The sequence below is a fragment of the Lithobates pipiens genome, unplaced genomic scaffold, assembly GCF_037356315.1.
Source record: "Lithobates pipiens isolate NorthernLeopardFrog02 unplaced genomic scaffold, aLitPip1_a1.2 Scaffold_28, whole genome shotgun sequence".
Classification (NCBI taxonomy): domain Eukaryota; kingdom Metazoa; phylum Chordata; class Amphibia; order Anura; family Ranidae; genus Lithobates; species Lithobates pipiens.
The window spans coordinates 187515911-187540881 of NW_027507789.1; the positions used below are offsets into that span (position 1 = coordinate 187515911).

The 24971-nt window shown below is 44.5% G+C and overlaps 1 protein-coding gene across 4 annotated transcripts in view; it reads right to left on the minus strand.

Annotated features, from left to right (window-relative positions):
- Positions 1 to 24971, minus strand: part of TLK2 (tousled like kinase 2) — a 92155-nt gene that overhangs the window by 13533 nt on the left and 53651 nt on the right. For all 4 annotated transcript variants that reach the window (XM_077460143.1, XM_077460142.1, XM_077460140.1 and 1 more), the window contains 9 exons: positions 20773 to 20865; positions 19564 to 19674; positions 17170 to 17306; positions 7053 to 7205; positions 6804 to 6870; positions 6619 to 6716; positions 2342 to 2423; positions 1932 to 2023; positions 410 to 499 (listed from right to left, as the gene is read on the minus strand). In XM_077460143.1, the coding sequence (XP_077316269.1) occupies positions 410 to 499; positions 1932 to 2023; positions 2342 to 2423; positions 6619 to 6716; positions 6804 to 6870; positions 7053 to 7205; positions 17170 to 17306; positions 19564 to 19674; positions 20773 to 20865 (923 nt within the window). The remainder of the gene's footprint in view (positions 1 to 409; positions 500 to 1931; positions 2024 to 2341; positions 2424 to 6618; positions 6717 to 6803; positions 6871 to 7052; positions 7206 to 17169; positions 17307 to 19563; positions 19675 to 20772; positions 20866 to 24971) is intronic.

Below are 24971 nucleotides of genomic sequence, written 5' to 3' on the forward strand. Positions count from 1 at the left end.
AGCCACGGGTGGTTCTCAACTACTAATGATAAATACCTAGGACATTATTTATGAAGTATTTGCTGTGCAATTCAGAATTTTACTTTGTCTCGTTTAGTTTGTCTATTCTTTACAAAGAGGATTTGCCCTATTTGCCAATCAATAATTTTTAAATAGGATTTACCCCCATCAGCATACAACCAAATAGAGAGATTCCAACAAACAAGATTCACCAGCCATATTTAAAGTCAAACAAGCTCATTAACTGCTGAACTTCACATATAGTGCATTCTCCAAAGAGGATCGCAAAATCCTGTAAAACACCTTAATTTACCAGACATCACGTGGTACAGCACCTGGCTCTGATATAACTAGATGCACGACTGTGTATGGTGCCACCATACACAAAAGCGCACTCATAGCTACTTACGAGTCTGTGTCGAGAGAAAAATAGTCATAAAGTTTGACTATCCTGGGATGATCAAGCTCCTTGTGAATACGATATTCCCTGCAGGCATGCCTAGAAGAAAAAAAATGAAGCATATAAACAATTAAAACTTGAAAATTGATAAGTCACAGACAGCTGCTGAAAAACAAGCAGATAAGCATCAGTAAAGTGCCACTTTATAGGAAAATTACATTTGTGGTGACCTGCCCGAACAATTAATTTCATTTACAGCCCTAGCCTAGGAGAATAATGTGTTTTCAAAAACTGACGAAAAGGGGCCAGGGGCCTCAAGGGCCAGTTCACACCATGAATCACACAGGAGTGCATGCCTGTACAATTCACATGCAATCCGGGGGCATTGCTGTTTCAATCCCACTCATAAATGGACTGAAATTGCGCTGGACCACACCAAAAATAGTGCATGCAATAATCATGAGACAGCTGTACCATGCGATACAGCGTAGGCCCACACACCGCATTTGTGAGCATGTTTGGGGTGTCTAACACTGACACCCACTGCAGATCGCAAGCGCAGTGCATTTTGAATGCAGTACGGGAAACCCACATGGAACATGGGTTTCCCACACCTGGTGTGAACTGAACAAAATGTGTGACTGCAAAGACCCCAATATGTCAGACATGGCAAAACTAAACATGACATGAAATAGGCTCATTAACCTTTTTGCTGCCAGAGCCATTTTTGCACACGATTAAAATACCATTTCTGCCCTTAAAGTACTTTATTGGCGTATAACGCTCACTTTTCCACCTTGAAAATCGGGTGCAAATAGCGCGTGTGCCTCGGAGGGGACAGGACGAGTGCCGTCAAATTTGATCGAGTGTCCTATGCATAAACACAGAATCTGTCACAATGTCACTTCCGGTTTACTCAGCTGCCAATGGCGGACATTAAAAAAAAAAAAAAAAAAAAAAAAAAAAATATAAGACAGTATTCAGAATCGCCATTGTAATCTGTCGGCGCTCATCCCACCCCCCTCCCTGTCCCCTCTAGGCTGCAGATGGGCATCGATCAGGCTGCCCTGATGGCAATGGTGAGGCTGCTGTCAGTTATACATGGACACAGTAGTAAGTGTGTTTGTGTCTCATCTGCTGATCGCGGGTGCAATGCTTTACAGGCTCCTAAGACAACAAAAAATAAAAAAATAAAAACGTAAATGCACATTTTTTTTACCTGCAAATAAACGTGCAATTTGTTTTTGCTAAAAGGTGAATGTAAAATTTTAAGTGGCATCAAAAGCCACCATTGCTCAACACATTTGCCTTTTACAATTTAACATTCAAGTAGATCTCCATCAGCAGCAAGAATTGCTCACTTCTCCATACAGGGGAGAGGATAGTAAAAGTAGGCGTAATCTGCAACAGGCATTTGAGTTCACAAAAAGTCACCAGTGTATTGATGTACTAATCAAATGTATTAATCCTCATACGGTTACATTTAAGCTCAAGTTATGCATATAACAAGAATATGGTAAAACCCACTCACTTGTGGTAGTTTTCTTTCTTTTCATCCCTCCAGTTCTTATTTAACTGGTGGATTTTCACAGCTACGTATCTTTGCTCCGTTAGGTCAAATGCCTAAAGAATAAAAAGTGTTAGTGGACAGAATAGGCCAACTTTTCTGTGCTTTTATTTTAAATCCAACAACTTTAAGGCTGAATTGTTAACTTTGTTGTAGATTACCCCATGCATGTTAACAGACCTTTAAAATGCACATCTAGCATGGTTCATATCTGTGAGTTATGGTGTACGGGTTTTACACACTGGTGGGATCAGACAACTAAAAAAATTCTACATGTCATATGTGAAACAGCATTTAGTTTGGAACGTCAAGATAAAGCAACTTGTTTTTGGGATCACATGAGGCGTTACTGTACCCTAACAGCAATTACCTACCTTGTACACTTCACTGAAGCCTCCTCTACCCAAAAGATGTAGCAGTAGATACCTGTCATTTAGCGTGGGATGGTCTTTAAACCTAAAATATTAAAAAGAAAAAACAGATATTTCTAATTTAGGCCAATTTATTCATTTTGGCTACTGCTACTAAAAAATGTTTTATAAGTGGCAATGAGCTGATAGAACACTTTCAATGCCTTGCAAATTCTTTATAAATAGACCCCCTATTACTATACCTATATTAAAAAGGAAGACAATTCCTTATGCATCACCACAAGATCCCAATCAAGAGCTACAGGAAATCTATATTGCCATTCTTGCTCACAGCAGCAAAAGGCTGCATCCCACTGTATTGGAAACAGACCCAGCCCCCGACGGTGGCTGCATGGTTGAAAAGATTAACAGACATACAAGCAATGGAGGACTTGGTGGCCATGGAAAAAGGCTTAAATGAGAAATTCTCCAAAGAGGAAAAAAAAAAAAGAAAAGGGTATTTCTGGCACGCGTTTATCTATTCTGATGAATACAGGAATAAGGACAGATAGTGAACCGATCCCCGAGGGGAACAACTGCAAAAACTCCCTGCAGAGATTTGACGTGACTAGACAGGGATAGATATATATATATATATATATATATATATATATATATATTTTTTTTTTTTTATATATCCATCCCCCCCCCCCCCCTTGTGTTTTTTTTTTTCCCCCTCTTCTCCTCCACTCCTCTATTCCACCATTTCTTCTCCAATCCTCCTTCCCTCCCCCCTCTTCCTCCTCTATCTTTTCAATCCTCTTGTTTCTGTTCCTGGTCCTATCCGGTGCTAGGACATGGGATATTGACTTTTTGGGTCAGTGAGAACTGGCTCCATTCCCTCAACTACTCCCTTAAAACACGGCATATGCCCGGAAAAATAACAAGGTTATGCTGGACGCAGAGGGCCCCTACTCAGTAGAAATACATCCTGCCTCTATTCCATTAGGAGACTTCAAGGAAAGTGCTTTCATGTTGGTGTAAAAAATAGATAAAGTGATGTTTAGCCTGTACTGTCATTGTATTATACCCTGTTGGGTGTTCTATATCTCCGCATGTTCTATCTTGTTAAATAAAGAATTTATAATAATAAAAAAATAAATAAAAAAAAGACAAGGTAGTAGTGACCAGTTATAAGTGCATATATCTATTATGTTTATACATATTTGAATTTATTGCATGATTTTTCCATGTACAAAAGTGTTTAACACTAATTTTGTGATACTTTTGATCTCTGTAAGAAAATGTCCCACACTTCGCTTGAGTTCTTTCGTCATATACCACTTCCTCCCAGTCTGAATATTGATATTGGATATTATTGCCACATATTACAACCAGGAGCAAGGCAGGACTTGTTTGGCTACAAGCTGGAACATGATCTGTTTTATTTGAGATCTCACACAAATATATACACCAGGATGACAATACAAACTAACCAGAAAACAAATTAACATGAGCTAATTAACTAATCATTTAACCAGACTAAGTGATTCAGAGACATGACCTTTCAGGTCAGCCTGGTCATCTCCTAGCTCACTAACTACAATCACATTATCACAAAGATATCAACTCAGAACTCCTGCACACAATAGCAGAGTTAATTAGCACTAACAACAATTGGTGAAAGTCCCTTTAGAAGCCACACTAGACTTATTTACAACAAACACATTATAGCAGACAAGAGACAGGTGACTTGCTGATGACATCAACATCTGCTATGAGTACTAACATTATGAAGCAGTCGCCATTTCTAATATGGTATATACAGGGTTCCCAGAGTGTGTCTCTTGGGGAGACACAGACTTGAATCCAAAGTAACATTACTTTAAGGGTCCCCAGGCATACACCTCAGAAAGAGTAATGTTACCTTAAAATCTAGGCCCATAGTAAGTAGGCAAGCATTGTAAGGAGGCTTGCATTCCCTGTCCCCTTCAAAAGCCCCTGTCCTGGGTGAGTATCACAATATCTATGTGAATAATAATAAAATATACATGTATTTTTATTAAGTCTTTTATTCTCATTTGGCATATTCAAAGTCCCACTACTCTTTACTTTACAAATTATTCCCATTTACTTACGGGGTGATGCTAATGTGAACCTGAGATTGTTTTTTATGACATGTCAACTGCCCTATAACATACAAGACAAAGTAGTAGTCATTATGGAAAAGTCACGTAACTGTAGGTAAAAACATGTAGCTTCATTCACAACTTGTTTCCACATTAAGGCAATATCCCCAACGGAGATTGTTCTCTAAATCAGCGCTAGCAGAACTTTTAATTTAGCCTAGGTTAACACTGTAGCAATGCCCGATCCCAGTGCCAGTCCCCGCACTGCATCTCTCCTGCAGGCAGTTCACACTGCCCTCTGCGAACTGCTGCGGGTGTCAATACAATGTTAATGACACCCCCAGTTCGGTTCACAGATTGCAGTGCGAACTGTGGATCCTCACTTTAACCACTACAATACAGGGCACTTTCACCCCCTTCCTTCCCAGCCCAATTTTCAGCTTTCATCGCTCTAGCGCTTTCAATGACAATTGCGCGGTCATGCTACACTGTACCCAAATGAAATGGTTATCATTTTGTTCGCATAAATAGAGCTTTATTTTGGTGTTATTTATTCCTGACTCCGTTTTTTATTTTTTGCGATATAAGCGCAAAAAAAGCGGAAATTTGGAAAAAAAAAAATGTTTTCTTTTTTCTATTTGAAAAGAAATCCAATAAAATCAAATTTTGTCATAAATTTAAGATAAAATGTATTCTGCTACATGTTTTTGGTAAAAAAAATTCCGTTAAGTGTATAATAATTGGTTTGTGTGATCAGGGACATATGTACGCAAATGATCACGTACATATGTGTGCAGGTGATCACGTACATATGTGTGCAGATCATCATTGGGACATGTGATTTTAGTGGGACATATGTGGGGGACATGTGTTTTTATTATTTGGGGACATGTATGTTTTGGGGACATGTGTGTTTTGAGGACATATGTGGGGACTGTGTTTGTACTGTGTGGCGTGTTGTGTGTTGACACTAGACTGATGATCAGTGAGTAAAAAGCTATAAAAAACAGCTCATACTCACCGATTATCAGCCGGCTGCATCGATCTGCTCTCCTCTCCTCAGCGATGACTTCCGTGTGAGGAGAGCCGATTGCCTAGCAACCGGCTGTTTGTTTACATCACATGACGGCCGTGATTGGACACGGCCGTCATGTGATCAGGAGGGCCAATCACAGAGCCCTCCTGCCGATCTGAGATGTGCCGTGTCCGGGTGACACGAGCACATCGGGATCGCGCCACTGTGCGCGCGATCCCGCTACTTCTGAAGGACGTTCCTGAACGGCCTATCAGGAGTAGCCGGCTCCCACCTGGCCGTATATATGCATTGGCCGGGTGGGAAGTGGTTAAGTGAGAACACCCATGCGATCAGATTCCAAGTGCGAGGGGGGGGATCCCTGCACCTTTTTTTATGCAAAGATAATGCTTAATAACATGTGCAGAACACCAAGTACTATGTCACATTTGTGAAAACTGTACAGCATATGCACTGCTATGGGGTTCTTACCCTACCCATGCTCGGCATGCCATGATTCCTTCCACTATCCCTACATCTCCTCCTTCATTCTGTAGTGCCATAAGGTGCAATGGAAGTAAGCTCAGTGCACAGCCAGGGACCAGGCATCCACATTAGGAAGTGTGCTAGATCTAAAGAGGCTACTGCTCTGCAAGAGCAACATATTGGAGAACAGGTGGAGGTCAAGGAGATTATAAAGCCACATCTTCTGCAGGTGGTGGTTTGCTTCATATTCTAAACCTTGCAACAGCCTCTCCCTGGAGACTGAAGGGGATCACTGTTGCTTTTCCAGACCAGGGCTTCATGATAAGCTTGTTGTTCTGGTACATCATTGAAGCCAATTATACGGTCCCAAACTTCTGACATGACATTACAGAAAGTTTGTCACTTGCTAAACCCAACATGCAATTACACCAGGGGTAGGCAACCTCGGCACTCCAGCTGTGGTGAAACTAAAAATCCCATCATGCCTGTGATTTTTAGGGTCTTGCAATGTCTCCTGGGACTTGTAGTTTTGCCACAGGTGAAGGGCTGAGAGTTACCTACCCCTGCACATATCCTACAGAGATAATACTGTGCATGGCAGCATTTCCACAGAAATGTTTAGCATTCAGGTGCCAATCCCAGAAAACAATCTCCTTTAAGTCTGGGGAACTTACTGTGAATTATCTTCATTATGTATTCTTTTCAACTCCCTAATGTGCAAATTTCTGACCCTTTCGAGTCTTTCTAGCTCCGCTTGTATCTCAGCTTCTTCCTGCAATACAAACACCATGAATTTGTTGGCATTACCATGAAAATGAACACGGCTATTGGGAAGGGTAACTCGGACTTGTTTGCTTACTTTTTTAAGGTGACCTAATCGCAGTTTGAATATCTCCTCTTGTTCGTGATATTCTGCTAACGTTAACCTACAAAAAAAAAAAACAGTAAGTAATGTACAGCTGCCGATTAAGACCAGGACACCAATCTGTGACAATATGGGAAGTCTGCAAACACTTGCTAAGAACAAGGACTTATCCTAAAAGGGGAATCTGACTTTGCCCATGATTTTTTGGGAATACAAAGAAAAAACAGGCACCATCATACTTACGCTTCATTCTCGGCACCATTGGTCTTATTTTTGCGCTGCTTTTGCTCATTGTTTGCAGGTGGTGTTTGTCCCATTGCTGGGGGCTTCCGTTTAGCCAGTAGCTTCCGTTGCCGTTCAATCTCTTCCCTTTGGGAGTTTATTCGTTCTTGTTGTCTAGAACAAAAAGGGAAAGATATAGTACATATAACACACACACACACACACACACACACACACACACACACACACACACTACAATAATGAGGACAGCTCCTTTAAATTTTGACATCAGGGTTATATCGCCACCTTCAGGAGAGGACTAGGCAGAACATGTAACAGCAAAACTGCACAGCACCGCCCAGGGGGCGGTCCCACTGGCTATAACCTCTTGTTATGGATTGCTTAATACTTTGATTAAATGACTATTTTCTATTATGTCAAGCTATATGCTGAATCTCCTTACTCAAAATGCTTCACCTGGAGACCCCCCCCCCCCCCCCCCGCTCCCATCGGAGTGAGTCCAGGAGTCCACAAGCCATCAGCAGAAAACCTGGAAGAAACTAGCGAGACGACCCCTTAGATAAGGGTCCTCCAATCTCTGCTTGACAGCACAGAATACACCTTAGAAGATGCTTTTGCAAACAATGAGTCATCTTTTACTATAAAGGGGGCTATATACCCAAAAGCAATAAAGGAAGCTATTCACTGAACAGTGTGTGTCAGTGTACTCCTTCTAAACATGCATGGACATTTGCATTAGACCAGGTGCAGATAACTTGGCCAGACATTTGTCTGGGATCCAAAACACTCTCACTCTGCTTCCTGCAGCTCAGTTCGTCAAAAAGCAGTACAAACATAAAAAGGAGGGGTGGTATTGTGTCTGCCAATAAACATTGATACAATGAGTACAAAAATTCTATTTTCTCTTTCATTCATTGACAGACACAGCTCCAAATCTTGACCTTAGGGATGTGCCCAAGCAGTGTAAAATTAAAACGAGGGGTGGAAAAAGCAATAAATAACTTCACCCACAACAAAGAGGAACTCCTCAACAGAGGAGTTGCCAACTTAAATGGCTGCTAGAAAAACCTGCGGCCAACTTATGCATTTGAAGATGCGTACACAACAACCTTGTACACTTAAATGAAAGTGAATTGCAACCTTAAACAACCACCTGCAAAACATTGCAGCCAAAGCAAGCATCTGAAGATGCACTCACATCAACTTTCAAAATTTAGTGAAAGTGTGAACGGACAACCCAGTCGCCGCCTTACACACATGGGAAACAGACTGTTGATGTCGGAAAGCCCAGGGAGGTTCCAATTGCCCTGGTGGAATGAGCCGTGACAGGAAAAGGGGGCACTCGCCCCTTTAAGGCATAAGCCTGAACCACGATCTGTCTGATCCACGAGATATGGTGGGCGACTAGACCGCCAGACCTTTTCTCGGACCAGCCACAGAGACAGAGTCTGACCTCCGGAAAGGAGCCGTAGCAGACGTAGAGACCAGACCATGTCCAGGGAACGTAAAGCAACTTCTTTCGGATGTTTATGCTTAGGACATAGGGATGGTAACATGATGTCCTCATTTAGAGGACAGGCCGAAACCACCTTTGGAAGAAACGAAGGCTGCGGTGGCAGCACTGCCTTATCTTTGTGGAGGAAGTAGGGAGACTTGCATGACAAGGCCGCCAGCTCAGAAACTGTCAGAGCAGACATAATTGCAAATAGAAAGACTAATTTCTGAGAGAGTCAGCAAGGCAATCGCCCTAATATTTTCAAATGTCAGTTTCCGAAGCGCTGATAGCATCAGATTCAGACCCCATGGAGGCAGCGGTGGATAAACTGGAGGGGCTACGTGTCAAACCCCTTGCACAAATGTACTCACCAATGAGTGAGCTGCCAAGGGACTTTAGAAAAAGACAGCCAAGGCTGATATCTGCCCCTTGATGGTGCTTAAGGCAAGTTTCTGATCCACTCCTCACTGCAAAAACAGCAGGGTAGACAGCGAAAGAAGGTCCTTTCGCATTGGCAGCCGCCAGGGAACATCCGACATCAGTCGTACTAGGTCAGCATACCAAAGGACGAAGAGGACAATCTGGGTCAATTAGAATCACCGGAATCCCCTTGGCCTCCACTCAGCGTAGCAGAAGCTTTAGTAGGGGGAGGGGGCATAAATCAGCCGTTGGAGCTACCAACGCATCTGACACCTCTGCCCAGGGGTCTCTTGTCCTGGACACAAACCTGTGCACCTTCCGATCCAGCCAAGAGATCCACATCTGGTGTGTCTCGCTGTCGGAAAATGAGCCAGAATACATCCAGATGCAACGACCATTCCCTTGGTCCAGCATCTGACAACTTAGGTAGTCCGCCTGACAGTTTTCTACACCCATAATGTATACGGCCAGCACGTGCCGCTCTCCCCACTGTAGGATGTGAATCACCTTCTGGGCGGCAGCCGAGCTAGTTGTTCCTCCTTTATGGCTGAACTACACCCACTGCTGCCGTGGCAGTGTCCGACTGGATCCTGACCGGACGTCCCTGCAGCCTCTTTGACCATGTGGAGAGGCTCTTCCTGATCGCCCGAAGCTCGAACACATTGATCGGCAGGTGGGATTCTTCCCTCATGAAGCAGCCCTGGGCCAACTGTATACCCAAGACTCCCCCCAAACCACTCAGGCTGGCGTCCGTTGTGATCACCGTCCAATGGAGAGGAACGAATGATCTCCCGGACAAAAGGGATGGAGGAGGGAATCCCTGACTAACTGGCTCACCCGAATTTGACAATCCAGGGATAACGGAGATTTGTCCCATTCTGACAAAATCTTTTTGCAAGACTCGAGTGTGCTACCATGAGACCCAGGACCGCATGCAGACACACAGCGACGAGCACCTGCGGTTCACCAACAACTTCACTGCAGCTTGAAGAGTCTGCAGCTTGTCTGAAGGGAGAAAGACTCTCACACCTGGAGGAGTCCAGCAGTAAGCCCAGGTATTACAGGCGTTGAGTTAGCACCAATACCAACTTTTTAGGTTCAGTACTCAACCAAACCACCGGAGAGTTTGAATGGTGATCGCTACATCCTCCCTTAATTCTGAGGCGGAAGAAGGGGGTCGTCTAGGTAACCCACGATTGCGATCCCCGTTGCCTTAACAACGCCAAAATTGGGGCCAACACCTTGGTGAAGACGCCAGGTGAAAAAGGGAGAGCCACAAATTGATGGTGCTCTTCCTAGACTGCAAATCGCAGGAAACCTCTGATGCATGAGGCATATGTGTACATGTAAGTATGAGTCCTTGATGTCCAAGAATGCCAGGAAGTCCCCCTGATGGAGTGCAGCGACCACGGAGCAAACTGATTCCATCCTAAATCTTTGCACTTTCACAAAGCTTGGACGGACCCCTTCCTTCTTTGGAACTACAGACAGATTGGAGTAGAAACCCTGAAACCTTTCCAGCGTCGGTACAGGTACTATCACCACGCTCTGTAACAGGTCCTGTACTGCACCCAAACAGGGTCTCCCGAAGAGCCGATGAAGCTTGGAGGGAAAGAATCTGTTTGGTGGACAAGAAAGACACTATCTTGTATCCCGATGAAAACAGTTCGCAGACCCATTGGTCGGACAGTAGGGAGGTCCACCGAGCTGCAAACTCCCGAAGGCGACGCCCCCCACCCAAGAGTCGGGCAGGGTTAAACCTTCACGCGATAACATTTTTGCTCGCAAACTTGTTTGGCTTGCAAAGCCAGGGACGCATTAGTCCTTCAGCCGGCGCCTTCTCGGACTGGGAACGCTTACCTGCCGACCCGAGCAGGCAAAATAGCTGTTTTGGAGCAGGGGAGAAAAAAAAAAAAAAAAAAAAAAAAAAAAAAGGAGGGCCCTTGCCTACGGCGTGGCTCCTTACCCTTCCTGGACTGTGGGAGCAGCATGCTCTTCCCACCGGTAACATTAATAATGTCATCCAGCGAGGCTCCAAATAGCCTCTCACCTTGGAAGGGAAAATCCACCAGTGCTTTTTTAGATGCCTGATCTGCAGACCAGCATTTCAGCCAAATCAGGCGCCGTAGCACCACTGCTGATACTGATGCTCTAGAGAGCAAGGGGACTGTATCCAGGGCTGCAACACAGACAAGGCCATGCACCAACTGGTCTGCCAGTTCTACGCAGACCGGGGAAGTCTGTTGCTTCTCCAATTCACGGAATAACACCTTTGCCCATTCAGTAAGCGTCTGCAACACCAAGGCCAGCACAGGTCGTAACACTGACCCCACCACCGTAAACATGGACCAGGCAACTGCCTTGGCCCTCCTGTCGGCAGGGTCCTTGAAGACAGGAGTCCCTTCTGCCAGAATCGTGGTTACTTCATTCAACCTGGATACCGGGAGGGGGGTGGGGGGGTCAACGACCGGGGGAGACGCCCATTTTTTAAGGATGCTCTCCTCAAAAAGGGTAACGCACTGGCATTCTTCTTGGGACTGAAAAGGCCCATTGCGGGCTTCCCCATTCCTTGTAGATGGACTAATCAAAATAAGTCAAATACGGTAACACCTTAAGTGTGCGGGCCGGTGCCAAAAGGAACTGCCACCTCTGCAGATGTCCCTGCTGTAGGCTGTATCTTCAGGGTATCCTACACCACTGATGAGTGCTCCTACTAGCGCTTTTTCCTGCGCTAACCCGAACACAGAGTCATTCTCACTGTCCGAACGGTCCTGGTCCACATCCTCTGACAGGTCAGAACAGGGGCTGCCTGTCACAGCGGGGCCCGAGTCTGAATCAGAGCTTTCCCTAGAAGATGGGGCGTGGGGGGCGGTTTTTACCCCCCTTGCTCCTGCACGCCGCCTCCACCCCGATAACAAAGGGCTCTAGGACCACCGAAAAAGTGTCCATAGGCACCGCAGTTTGTGCAGGTGAGCCGGTTGCAATAGCAGTGATGTCTGAGGAAGAAGCGCCAGCTTCCGGTGCCATGCTGACCCTCACTCGCCTGTCACTACTCTGGGACTTAAGGCAAGGTACACAAAATCCCACCCTTCTAGTTGCTCGCAGACTGAGGGGCCCCCTGCAGGACTCACCACCCTGACAGAGTACTGCGCTGTGCTGCCGCCATCCGCTCTGCCTTGTGCCAGTCACAATGTGCTCAAAGTAAAAACCGTGCTGTTCTGGAAGCATACAGTCACCAGCGCTAGAGGTAAACTGCACTTAGGCTACAAGAAAATGGCTGCCAGCCGATTTAGTAAAGAAATCACAGGGAAAATGGCCGCCGAACCTACTAGGAAATGACTGACAGCAATAGAATACTAAGGCTACAGGAAAATGGCGGCGGCCTGAGCAGCGGCCTCACCTCATGGCAAACAGCCCGAACACCTCACTGTGGCCAGAAAAAGACAACAGCCAGCGCAGTCCCCCCCCCCCCCCCCCCCCCCAGGCCCGGAGACCGCCTGGAGGACCCCCAGCCAGGTACATACACTGCACCTCATGCCCAGTCACACAGCGCCCCCAGCATGGGGAGGAGGGAATAAGGGACAGTGAGAGTGAGAGACCCCCTAGCTGACCTCTCAGGGAATGCCCAGCTGCTCCATCCTGCCGAGGCAGATGGAGCCATACTTACCCCTCCTGTCGGGACTGCTGGACGCATTCCACCACAGACCCATCACCCGAGCAGTACAGGGTGGCTGTCGGCCACTGCACACTGACAGCAGTAGCCCGATCATGTGTGTGCCCCGGAGCATATAGCTCACCGGCCACCCCTGGACCAGAAGGGGCATGTTGTGGCCGACCCAGCGTGTAGCTAGGGTCTGCTCACGCTCGATGGCCAGACTACAAAAATCTGTATTATCCAGCCGGTCACCCAGCCCGGCTGTTGATTGTCGATCATAGGATCAAAATTTGCAGAAAAAATTAAATTCCCAGGACCAATGGTCCCCTCAGGGAACCAGGTCCTTCTACACTAGGCAGGGGAAAAAAAAAACAAAAAAAAAAACTGGAGCTACGGGAAGCAGAGTAAGGGGTTATAGCCAATGGGACCGCCCCCCTGGGTGGTGTGTGCAGTTTTGCTGTTTTTACATGTTCTGCCTAGTCCTCTCCTGAAGGTGGAAATATAACCCTAAGGTCAAGATTTAAAGGAGCTGTGTGCGCCAATGAACGAAAGAAATTAGGATATTTGTAAAAAATCCTTCTGGAAAGACAGGAATATTCATGACTATTTGGGATGTCCCAAAACTCTGAACATGAGCAGAAGGCAACACAACAAGGCCAACACTCCCCAAAACGAAAGGGGAGGAAACCCCCGCTACAAGACTGCTTTAAAGACCTATCCGCAACTGGTATCAGCAGAGGAATAAACATCACCTTGGAAGAACTTACTAAATGTATGACATGAAGACTGGCTTCAAAAGCATTTTTTTAAAGATTGCAGGAAATACAAAAAGAAACAAATCATACAGGTATCCCAAGATCCCTTAAAATTGTACAGAACACAGTGCTCACCAAACAGAATAAATACATGCATGAACTGCATCTCGATATCTATTACAACATTCTGATGATGCCAAAATTTGCTGGCCTATTCTCGCTGCCATTCAATGTGGCTATTCATGAACTACATGGGAAACCCCCAAATCACTTCTAACCCAGGCTAAGAGTAGGCGATAGTATCCATGGCAGGGGCCTCTCCCTCTTTCGTGCAGGGTTCCATCAGAATATCCCATGTGGATTCCATGTATCGTTAAGGGAATTTAGGGAACAATATCAGAGGGATCTGGCAATCACAAGAATTTTCCATTAACGTGGAAAATAAAGGAGTAAAAGGATCGAAAGGGGGAGGGGTGGGAAAGATAGGAAACCAGTAGGGCAGAGAGAAAGATGAGAGCAGGCAATAAAAAGGGGGTATGGGGAAGGGGTGTGGTACTCCAGCAGGGCAGGCGACCTCCGAATGAGAAGACTCACGTGTAGTTCTTATATTCCTCCGAAAATTGAAAGATTCCATTGCATCCAGCGGGTGTTGTGTTCCTCCATCCCATCTCCCAAGGCAGCTGAGTTGCTCCATACGGTGGATGTTGCAGATCCTTGCAAACAAGTATGACTGCCGGTGGGGACTGCTGCTTCCACGCACTGGGAATGCACACCCTGGCCGCGTTCAGAAGGCGTCTCGGGAGAGACTTGCGAAACTTCATTCCTAACAGGGGAGTCAAATTTAGGAGTACTGCCGCAGGATTGTTCTGGAGTGTGACATCAGTAAGCTTATGAGTAATCTGTAGAACTTGTCTCCAAAAAGGAGCCAGGATTGGGCACTCCCGGAAGATGTGCTGCAAAGTGACATTTTGCGTGCCACACCTCCAACACAACGGACTGTGTCCTGGGAAAATTGCTGCCAGGATTGTGGGTGTCCTGTACCATCGAGTCAAAATTTTATAGGCGATTTCCTGGTATTTTCTACATAAGGAGGACTTATGCGCAAAAATAAGTATGCAATTCTTTTGATCCGCAGTGAATTTTGTGTTGAGGTCATTTCCCATTTTGTCAGGAATGGGGGGTCATGTTGGGATACATGCTCAAGCAGGATATTGTATGAATAGGAGATCTCCGTTGTGGTCCCTCCTTCATGCATATCTCTTCAAATGGTGCCATTGGTCTATGGAAACCACCAGCTTCCGGAAGGGGTTTAAGAAAATTAGTGAGATGTGACAATTTCCATCTGCCCAAAGTGGAAGACCTAAGCCCTGGGTAAACGCTCGAGGGATCGCACCATCCAGAGGCACTCAAGAATGTGGAGGCCCTGATCAGGCTCTGGACCCGGTGAAGGCGAAAGGGTTTAATCGGAAACACTTTTAAAAAAAAGTATGGGTGGCCTATAATAGGAGTTAAGGGTGAAGGGAAGCTGGGTACATCCGCCAATTTCCCTCAAGTTGGCCTCAATTAGTGGATGCGGTAGAGCAAGTCTGGAGAGACCGGCTCCAGCCCAGGGTAAGCCCTCAATAGGAAATGGAACCGCCTCCCTCTACAGCTGGACCCATAGTTTATGGGGCAAGTGCTTGCACCAGTCCACAACCCTATTCATATGGGCCGCTGTGCAGTACAAGGCTGGATCGGGGAATCCGACACCTCCCTTGAGTTTAGGTCTCTGCAGCAAAGATCTTTCGAGCCGCGGTGGTCTGCCCTGCCAAACATATCTAATGAAAGTTGTGGGCATAGCTCTGAAGGAGGTCTGAGGAATCTTGATAGGTAGGGCTTGCAAGAGGTACAGTAACCTCGGCATTATGTTCATCTTTAGAACATTGCATCTACCAAACCACGAGACCGCCAAGTTCTTCTATTTCTCCAGGTCAGAAGAGAGAATTTTCAACAGAGGCTGAAAGTTAAGTTGGTAGATAAGATGTGGGTTTGCTGGGATCTTAATTCCCAGGTACTGGATAGCATGGGGTGCCCAATCGAAATGGAAAATTACTGCCAATGCTCAAAAGCCTTCTAAGCTTGAAAAACAGAAGCTTGATGCTGAATAGCCCAAGGAAGAACCAATGGACCTTAACCAGGAAAGAAAGAACCTTGTCCTTAATCTCATATGCCTGAGAAATTAGCTAATACACCTAGATATATGGGATGGAGAAGCGAACTGAACCTTGCGTGGACCCTGGGACAATACAAAGAGGCAAGCAGACTGTTGAATGAAGCCTTAGACTTCAGATAAAATTGAACAGCTCTATCAAGATCAAACAAGTGAATTGCCTTCTTAGGATAAGGAGAAAAGGATGGCAACACAATGCTCGATTCAGGCGGAATGAAGAAACCACCTTAGGTAGAAAGATGCCGCAACACCAACCTAGTCTTGTGAAGTAGGAAAGTGCAGCCAGCTCAGAAACCCAGCAAGCCGTCAGTGCAACAGTCAGTGTTGATGGGGGAAACCCTCCTACAGCGCAATAATCACTGCTGGCAGCTATAGCCGCCGGCAGTGATTGCATGAAAGAAATCCGACAGACTGGTGTTACTGAAGTCAATTGATGGATGGACCTTAGTAGCCAGCCCATAGATGGATAGATTCTTGGCTGGTCTCTGCTCAACTGGCTGAGAATCAATACATCTATGACTGGCTTTGGTAGCAAGCCATCTGGGTATCTGACAATGAGAATACCCTGGGTTCTCAACAACCCCAAACTTTAAGCCAGTGGTCTTCGAACTGCAGGCCGGGGACCAGATGCGTTCTTTTATCCGGTCCTTGGGGAACCATTTTACTTACACCAATAAAGGTTACAGTTCCTCCCAAAGAGAGGGACAATTCTAGCCAAGGACATCAATGATGGAGCCCAGTTCATCCCAATGACACCAACAATGGGGTACAATGCCTCCCAATGGCAGGGCACAATTCCTCAATGACTGAAGTCTGAAGGACAGTAAACTGGCCCTTTGTTCAGAAAGTTTGGAGACCCTGGGGGACAGCAGACTGGCAATATGGCGATCCTCTATTGCAAAACACAGAAATCGTCTGTAAGGTCAGAAAATTGGCTACTTAAAGCAGAGCAATCACTAGCTGGGTGGCCTTCATTTTGAAATTTTGTTTCTTTTCAGTGACTTAAGACCTATGGGTACTGTTGAGCAAGCCCCTTCTTCTATGGGTGAGCCCAACTGGCATATCTTTTAAGGGTGCTAGGGAGGGTGAGCTGGGAAGGAGCCGAGTCTAGGTGGAGCCTGCTGGCTGTAGTGACCGATTCAGATGGAGCCCACCTCTGCTATAGAAAGGTTGTAAGGAACAGGCTCGGAGATGTAAGAAGTCTCAAACAGAAAAGGTCTTCAGAGAGACACATGTACTGCCTTTGATTATGGCCTTAAATGGGTTACCAAATTTGTGAAATCAGTCATTTAGAATTTTGCTGAAAAATACACACAGTCCCCAAAATAATGGATAACATTCTTAGAGCCCCACAAAAATGGTATACCAATACTCAGGATGACCACATAAAGCCTAAGGATCAATGATCTACCTTCTAGTGGAGTTACAGGTCACCCAAGAGCAACAACTTTCAAATGACTTGAGCTATATTCCCTCTCAGAGAATACATTAACACAATTTTTAAACCTATTCAAGTCATAGCTCTAGAAACAGTAAATCAATATAGTTGATACATTTTAATCATATAAAACAGTCCTCCTTACTTTATGAGGTTCTGAAAGGCATAACCATCGGTCCACTGCTCAGTGAAAGAGGCGCCGTGACGGACAGTAGTAAAATGGCCAAGCCGCAAACGATCCTGCATGCTTTTATCCCGACATGCCATCTTTTCCTGTTTGGACTAATGAGAAAACACAAGATATATCAGATCTATACATTTCTTTAAAAATGTAAGAACACAGGGCATGCACTGCCTGCACAGCAATAATAATGGGCAGAAAGCTCTGAAACTCAGAATGCCCTGTGCAAAGAGCCAACATATGGTATAAAGAAGCTTTACGCAAAGAGGAACTAAACCCTACTATCCTTTACAGCCAAAGATGCTGCCACCTTAGCCACTAATATGCAGCTGTGCCATGGTGCTGCATATGGGATCAGCTATTACGCTGATTTCATCCCGGCAGGGTCCGGCGACTGCCAGGCTTTCAGCAGAGAATCCCCTTGTGCGCATGCGCCGCTGCAGTCAGCGGCGCATACCGAGGGGAATATCTCCTAAACCGTACCTTATTATAGGCTTTCCTGTAGGTAAAAGTAAAAAAATTGACTATACAACCACTTTAAAGGCCCTGTGCAAATCACATCAATATCCACAAACTACTTGTAGGTATAAAGGGAGGCTTTCACCAAAGAGGTCTATGTGCCATTTTAAAATTCACGTGACACATCAAAAATTATTTTTTGCAGAAATTTGAATTTCCATAACCTTTGGACATCCAAATTTCCTCTAAATAAACCTTTTCCCTGGGGTCTCTTAAATACCTGAATAACTGGGGTTAGGTGAAAGTTATGTTTTATGTTTAAATCATTGTTTACATGGTTGAAAGAAGGGATGGCTTTCACTACCCAACCCCTTTCCACTGCTGACTCATGGTCCTTTAAGAGGTTCTGAATGCTGGGAGGCAGAGGCAGGCATTTCGATCAAGTGAGCCATGCAATTGTCACTAAAAAGCAGTTACAAGACTGGAAAGATCCTGTTTGCAAGTAGGCATTGGGAGCTATCCGGTACCCACCAGTAACTGCTGGGAGCACAGAAATGTTTACATTTGGGCCAGGCATGCTGCCACTCTGAGTTAAAGCCTACCCTAATACACACATAAAAGAACGCAAATGCCTAGTGCATTACCACCATAACCATTGAAAACACAGTTATATGAATGAATGAATGACTTATATTCACAAAAAAGGAATAAAATCAAGCTTTTCAAATATACAGCTCTGGCAGGTGAGATGGGTATCTACATCTAATGCCACACATACAAGGACAGACTCCCTTCCTCAGAGCTAACCCAACCAAGTCTTGACTTGTCTGGTCTGGGTTAGTCTTGAGGAGGGGGGAATCTGTCCCCCAAAATGCATAAGCTTCTCCATTGTGTAGCATCAGTAGATACCCATCTCACCTGCTGGAGCTGTGTATTTGAAAGGCTTGATTTTATTCCTTCCTTTTTTGGGCGTAGAACAGTGTGTCTTTTTAACAAATGGTCAAGATGGTAATGCACTAGGCGTTTGTGCCCTCTTGTGTATGTTTTGACAGTAATCAGCCGATCACCTAGTCTGAGGTGTGCATTGAAGAAACCACTGTTTGCCACAGTCTTTTTGAGAAGTTCTTTGGACTGTACACTGGATGGTCCTCGATTTGTTACAGGCCGCATATGTGCGTACGGTTAGTGGGAAGGTGTTAAAAATAACATGAACTGCGACACCTTCCAAAGACTACCGCAGATGTTCCACATTCAATTGTATTTCAGAGAAAAAGCTAAATGCCTCATTATCCAGACCTGCCTGCACGCTAATCTGTCAAAACACCAGAGGGGGGAAAAAAGTTTTACTCTTTGCAGCTCCAAGATAATATATGGCAGAATACATATTAGAATACACTACAAAGAAAAAAACACTGGGCACTGACACTCACAACCCTGGAATGAAGTAATATGTTGCAAGGGGATTTTATCTACAGTATTTTGTTATCTGCAAAGTCAGTCCTGGATGCACACAGTTTAGAAGAGGCCTTGCCCCATTGATCTCAGCGTATTATGGACACTTAAAATTAATGAGCTATTTTATCTGAAGACACTGCTAAAAGCTATTCTTGTGTAAATGGGCAAGTGTTTTTCAAATGTAAACCACCAAAAGATGCAAATACAAGAAAGTTTCCCTTTTCCTCTGCAGTCTAACAAGGTGTCGGATTAAGATTTGCGGCACATTGCAGGGCTAAGGAGAAGACAGATCCATATTACATGTTCAATAGAGGCTGGTTTCTCTACTAGACCACGGCTATTTTAATTCTCAATGAATGAGCAGCAAAGTAGGTTGAGCAAAATTGCTAAAACCAAATCAATGAAAAGAGATTAAGTAAAATATAAAAAAGTTGAAAAGGTTACCTTTTCTATAAGCAGTTTTTTGCTCATTGTCACACATCTGTTTAACCGTTCTTTGTATTTTTCCAACATTTTCTTCTGCTCATCCATTTGCCGTCGGAGGTCACAATTTACCTATACAGATGATTAATGCAAAAAAAAGGTCAAATTCAACTGTAAATTTGGCTTTGCCATTTCATAGTGAGGCTCAGATGAACCATTTTCAGATTACTGGGTTTAGTAACATTTTAAAATATTAAATTCTTGACACTGCTGTGTTCAGAGTCGCAGCTTGGCCCCGCACCCTCTCGCTCCTAATTGGCTCACTAACTTTGATTGACAGCAGCAAGAGCCAATGGTGCCTGCTGCTGTCTCTCAACCAATCAGGAGGTAGAGTCTCAGACAGCCAAGGCTATCGCGCAACATCACTGGATCGAGATGGGGCTCAGGTAAAGTATTAGGGGGGCTGCTGCACACTGAAGTTTTTTCCTCTCTCAATGCATAGAACATGTTATGGAAAAAAAAACAAGAAAAAAAAAAAAAACAAGAAAAAAAAAAAACAAACACTTCTGCCTTTAGAACTTTAACTACATATACAGAAAGTAAAACAAAAATATCTGGGATTGTTTAAAAAAAATGGTGTGTATGCCTACTTTATGCCTAAGATATCTTACCAATTTGTGAACCAGGATTTCCAAGTAAAGGCGACAGAATGGGTCAAGGCTTTGCAGTTTTTGTCCACTATGAACGTATTTGATTATCAGAATGCTACAAAAAAGTCAACTGGAATCTTCCTAAACCCTGAAAAACCCAGAATAGTGTAACCTTCAAAAATCTAAGGAAGGGTACTGGAGGGCTTAAAACCCCAAAGGTTGTTGCCATATTTTTTTTTATCTCCAGATAGCCAATTAGGTATTTATCTAAGTGGATATGTCAAAGGCTTTATAAACTGGCATTTTAAAAATGGAAAATAATCATTCCAGAATCATAAAAAAAAAAAAAAAAATTGTCATTAATGTGCATCCCCAGACAAAGCATGAAATTGTTTTGGCTATAGCAGGGAAGGACTAGAAACACTATGAAGTTTTTATTTCCACCTGTGCCTGCTTTTACTTTTTTTTCTCATGTTTTGTCCAGTTACATGTGCAGTATTAATATTGGAAGGTAGACAGAGCAGTTTTGTAGTAACCTGAACAATGATTGATACTTTTCACCCAAATCATTAGAACTCACCCTTAATAAGTCATCTATCCTCCCCTCCTTTTTCTCTAGGTCAGAGTTTTTGTTATTTTCGAGAGCGGATATTTTATCCATCGTGAGGTCAGACTGAAGACAAAAAAAAAAAAAAATTATAGAAGGAAAAAGAATTAAACAAAACGACATTTGGTGGCCTATACTTAACCATCACTCAGCCCACCAAACAAATGCTCATGAATATGTAACAGTTCAACGCTAAACAATCTTATTTAAACCTATTCCTAAATAAGATTAAGAGAATGTAAACTGACTGAGCACCTGGTACATGGAGCAGCGACATCACTGTGCTGTACACAGCCTTGTGCAGAAAGAGCTGTGGGAGGGACTCGCAGGCTCCACCTACTACAGGCTGCTTATCCCTTTCAAGACTAAGCCTATTTTTGGCATTTGGTGTTTACAAGTTAAAATCCATATTTTTTGCTAGAAAATTACTTGGAACCCCCAAACATTATATATATATATATTTTTTTTAGCAGAGACTATAGAGAATAAAATGCGATTGTTGCAATATTATATGTCACACGCTATTTGTGCAGTGGTTTTTTAAACACAACCTTTTGGGAAAAGGGACACTTTAATAAAAAAAAATAAAAAAATAAAATAAAAAAAACAGTAAAATTAGCACAATTTTTTTGCATAATGTAAAAGATGATGTCACTCCGTGTAAATAGATATCAAACATGTCACGCTTTATAATTGTAAGCAATCGTGTAATGACGACAAACTACGGTACCTAAACATCTCCATAGGCGACGGTTTAATTTTTTTTTACGGTTACCAGGTTAGAGTTACAGAGGACATCTAATGCTGGAATTATTGCTCTCACTCTGACAATCGCGGCAATACCCCCACATGTGTGATTTGAACACCGTTTACATATGCGGGAGCGACTTCCATATGCGTTTTCTTTGCTGTGCAAGCTCGTATCGACAGGGGCACGTTAAAAAAAAACATTTTTTCTTATTTTAAAATAAATAGTTAAAAAAAATAATAATTTTGATCACTTATTGCTGTCACAAGAAATTTAAACATCCCTTGTGACAGTAATGGATGGTGACAGGTACTCTTTATGGAGGGATCGGGGTCTAAAAACCGGCACCATTGGCAGCCGAGTAAACGGGAAGTGACATCATGACCTCATTTCCGTGTTTACGATTAGGAGACTGGAATGAAGCTGCTTACGGCTTCAAGACAGTCTCTCCCTAGCCGTCAGAAGCAGCAGATGTTCGATCGGGGCTCCTGATTGAACAGGAGCCCCGGTAAGAGTGGCGGGAGGCATCCCCTCCCGCTCCTCCGGCATAACAGCAGAGCGGCTTTTACCCGCATCGGTTATGGCTGGAAAGCCGATCGCCGGGTCTCAAAAACGGTACTGGGATGATGCCTGCAGGTGCGGGCATCATCCCAATATACCCCCCAAAAGCCGAGTAGGCACATCTGCGTACGCTCGGTGGGAAGGGGTTATAGAAAACTACAGAAGGGGGGCAGAGACAAGACCAGTCACCCTACACAAGAAGAGAGCAGCAGTGACTGATCTTTATTACAGCAAGCTCCTGCGCAGAGTTCCATTACTTCAGATGTGGAAGAATCACAGAAAGGACAACACACGGCTCCTGTAGATTTAAGGTCCCTTTCACACGGGCACCTCTGTTACAGTGATTCCGCTTGCTGATCGCCGACGAGCAATGCAGATGACAGATCCGTCTCCACTCACTTTGCAGAGCGAAGACAGACCCAGGACAGCTCAACTATGGGGAGGTCGCATAAAAACTGACCACCTGTCCGTTTTCATCCGATCAACGGATTGATAATAGGACCACCAGCCATCTGGATTTTGCGGATAGGATTGGATAGCAGGGGATGTCAGTGGACATTTCACCGCTGACATCTGCCACTCCATAGGAGAGACTGGAGGGTCTGATAAGGCCCATCTGAAAAACTGACAGGCAGATCTGATTGGACAGCCCGTGTGAAAGGGGCCTTAAGCTTTAAAGCTTCAATAGAAGAATACAAATTCTAAATTTAAGAGCAAACAGGCCAATAGAAGGGAACTGATGGTTGGCTACTACTGCAGGATATCATCTTTAACCATTGCCATCTTCTGAAGTGAATGCCAGGAATCAACTTATACATGCACCAAGAGGATCCCCAGTTGCTGTATTTGGGGGCGTGAGCTCAACCTACTGTCATCATTTCTTCAGGTCATTAAGTGAAAGCCTTTCACATTCCAGGTGCAGATAGTAAATGTGCTTTAAAGTGGAGCTTCCGCTCATTGGAACCCTCCCCCCCTCCGGCGCCACAATTGGCACCTTTCAGGGGGGAGGGGGGTGCAGATACATGTACAGTACAGGTATCTGCACCCACTTCCGGCATAGATATCTGCAGAAGGTATGCCCCTTTCTGAAAAATCTACGCCCCTTTCCGAAGGTCCCCCGCTGTCTGCTGGGAAACACACGGATCCCAGAGACAGCGGGGACCATCCTTATTGCGCAGCGCGACTCGCGCATGCGCAGTAGGGAACAGGGAAATGAAGCTGCAAGGCTCCACTTCCTGATTCCCATACCCAAGATGGCGGCGGCAGCACCCGAGACACGATCGAGAGATCGGCTTCGGGTGCCATCGTGGGCGCGCTGGGCGGGTAAGTGTCATTATTTTAAAAGTCAGCAGCTGCAGTATCTGTAGCTGCTGGCTTTTAAAAAAAAAAAAAAAAAAAAAAAAACAGCGGACTCCCGCTTTAAGCCCAGGTTCACATTGAGGGCGGGTTTGAAATTGTGCAAGTTCAGTTGAACTCGCAAGATTTCAAACCGGCAATGCAGTGCGACTTCTGTTTTGATATAAATCTGTGTGGGTTCATGCACAGATGTCTATTAAAATCGCCCCCAAGATGCCAAAAGTAGTGTAGAAACGACTTTAGGGAATTGGTGCAGCGTCACACCTATTCAGACAGTGCCATTATGTGAAATCGCATGCCAAATTGGCCCAATGTGAACGTGGGCTAAAGCAAACTGATAGGAGAAGTACAACTAAAACAAGAGCAACAGGTATCGCACAGCAAATAGCTTTAGCCTTGCTTTTTCACACTGCTGCAACCCCACTGTTGTGCGATTTCCAATGTGGCTTGCTTGCGACTTTCATGCAACATTAGAGTCCATGGGACTCAGTCACATTGGAGTGGCATCATACTGCTTGAGTCACATTGATTTGAACAATTGCGATTGAAATGAATGTTTTCACTTATCATGAGACCGTCACAAGTCACACCAGGGCTTAGTGTTAGAATGCGGGCCTCTTGTGTCACCTCAAGATCTTAACACAGCTTCTATACCTCCTAACTATGGAGATTACACACAACCACACATTAGTTCCTACGTGTATTTTTGAGACAGCTGGTGCTGTCAGGTGCATGCGACTCCTGTTTAGTACTTTATCCACGTTGCCTTTCCCACTATTTCACCACCTATGGAACAGAGCAATCTTTACAATTCTGCTATGGAGCTGTATGTTCAGCGAGAATATTACTTTTTTTTTCCACCATCCTTAGACACTAAAATATAACAAAACTAAAACCACTTTTTTTAAGCAGTGTTAGTTTAAAAATAAAATGTTACTGCAGTTTTTTTGTCAATTTTTCACTTTTTAAAAATGTGAAAATGTAGAACTATTTTAAGAAGTGTAAAAATATTAATGAACAAAAAAAAAAAAAAAAAGTTAAAATATTAAATCGTTGAGAACATTAAACAAAAAAAATCAGCAGGAAAATGGTAATTGAATGTAAAGAGAATAAGGATATACCGTATATACTCGAGTATAAGCCGAGATTTTCAGCCTCTTTTTTGAGGCTGAAAGTGCCCCCCTCGGCTTATACTCGAGTCATCGCTGTCTGCCTGCTCGATCAGCGTGTCGAGCAGACAGACAGCGGCCATTCTATAATTCAAAAGCCGCGCCTCCGGCTCCGCCTTCGCCTGTGATAGGCGGAACACTGAATTTCCCAGCAGCCTGTGTTCCGCCTATCACGGACATCGTCTCATCCTCGTACTACGGACGAGGATGAGACGATGTCCGTGATAGGCGGAACACAGGCTGCTGGGAAATTGTGTTCCGCCTATCACAGACAGGGAGGCGCGGCATTTGAACAGGGGAATGGGCGCCGACGAAGAGCGGTGATCCTGGGACGGGAC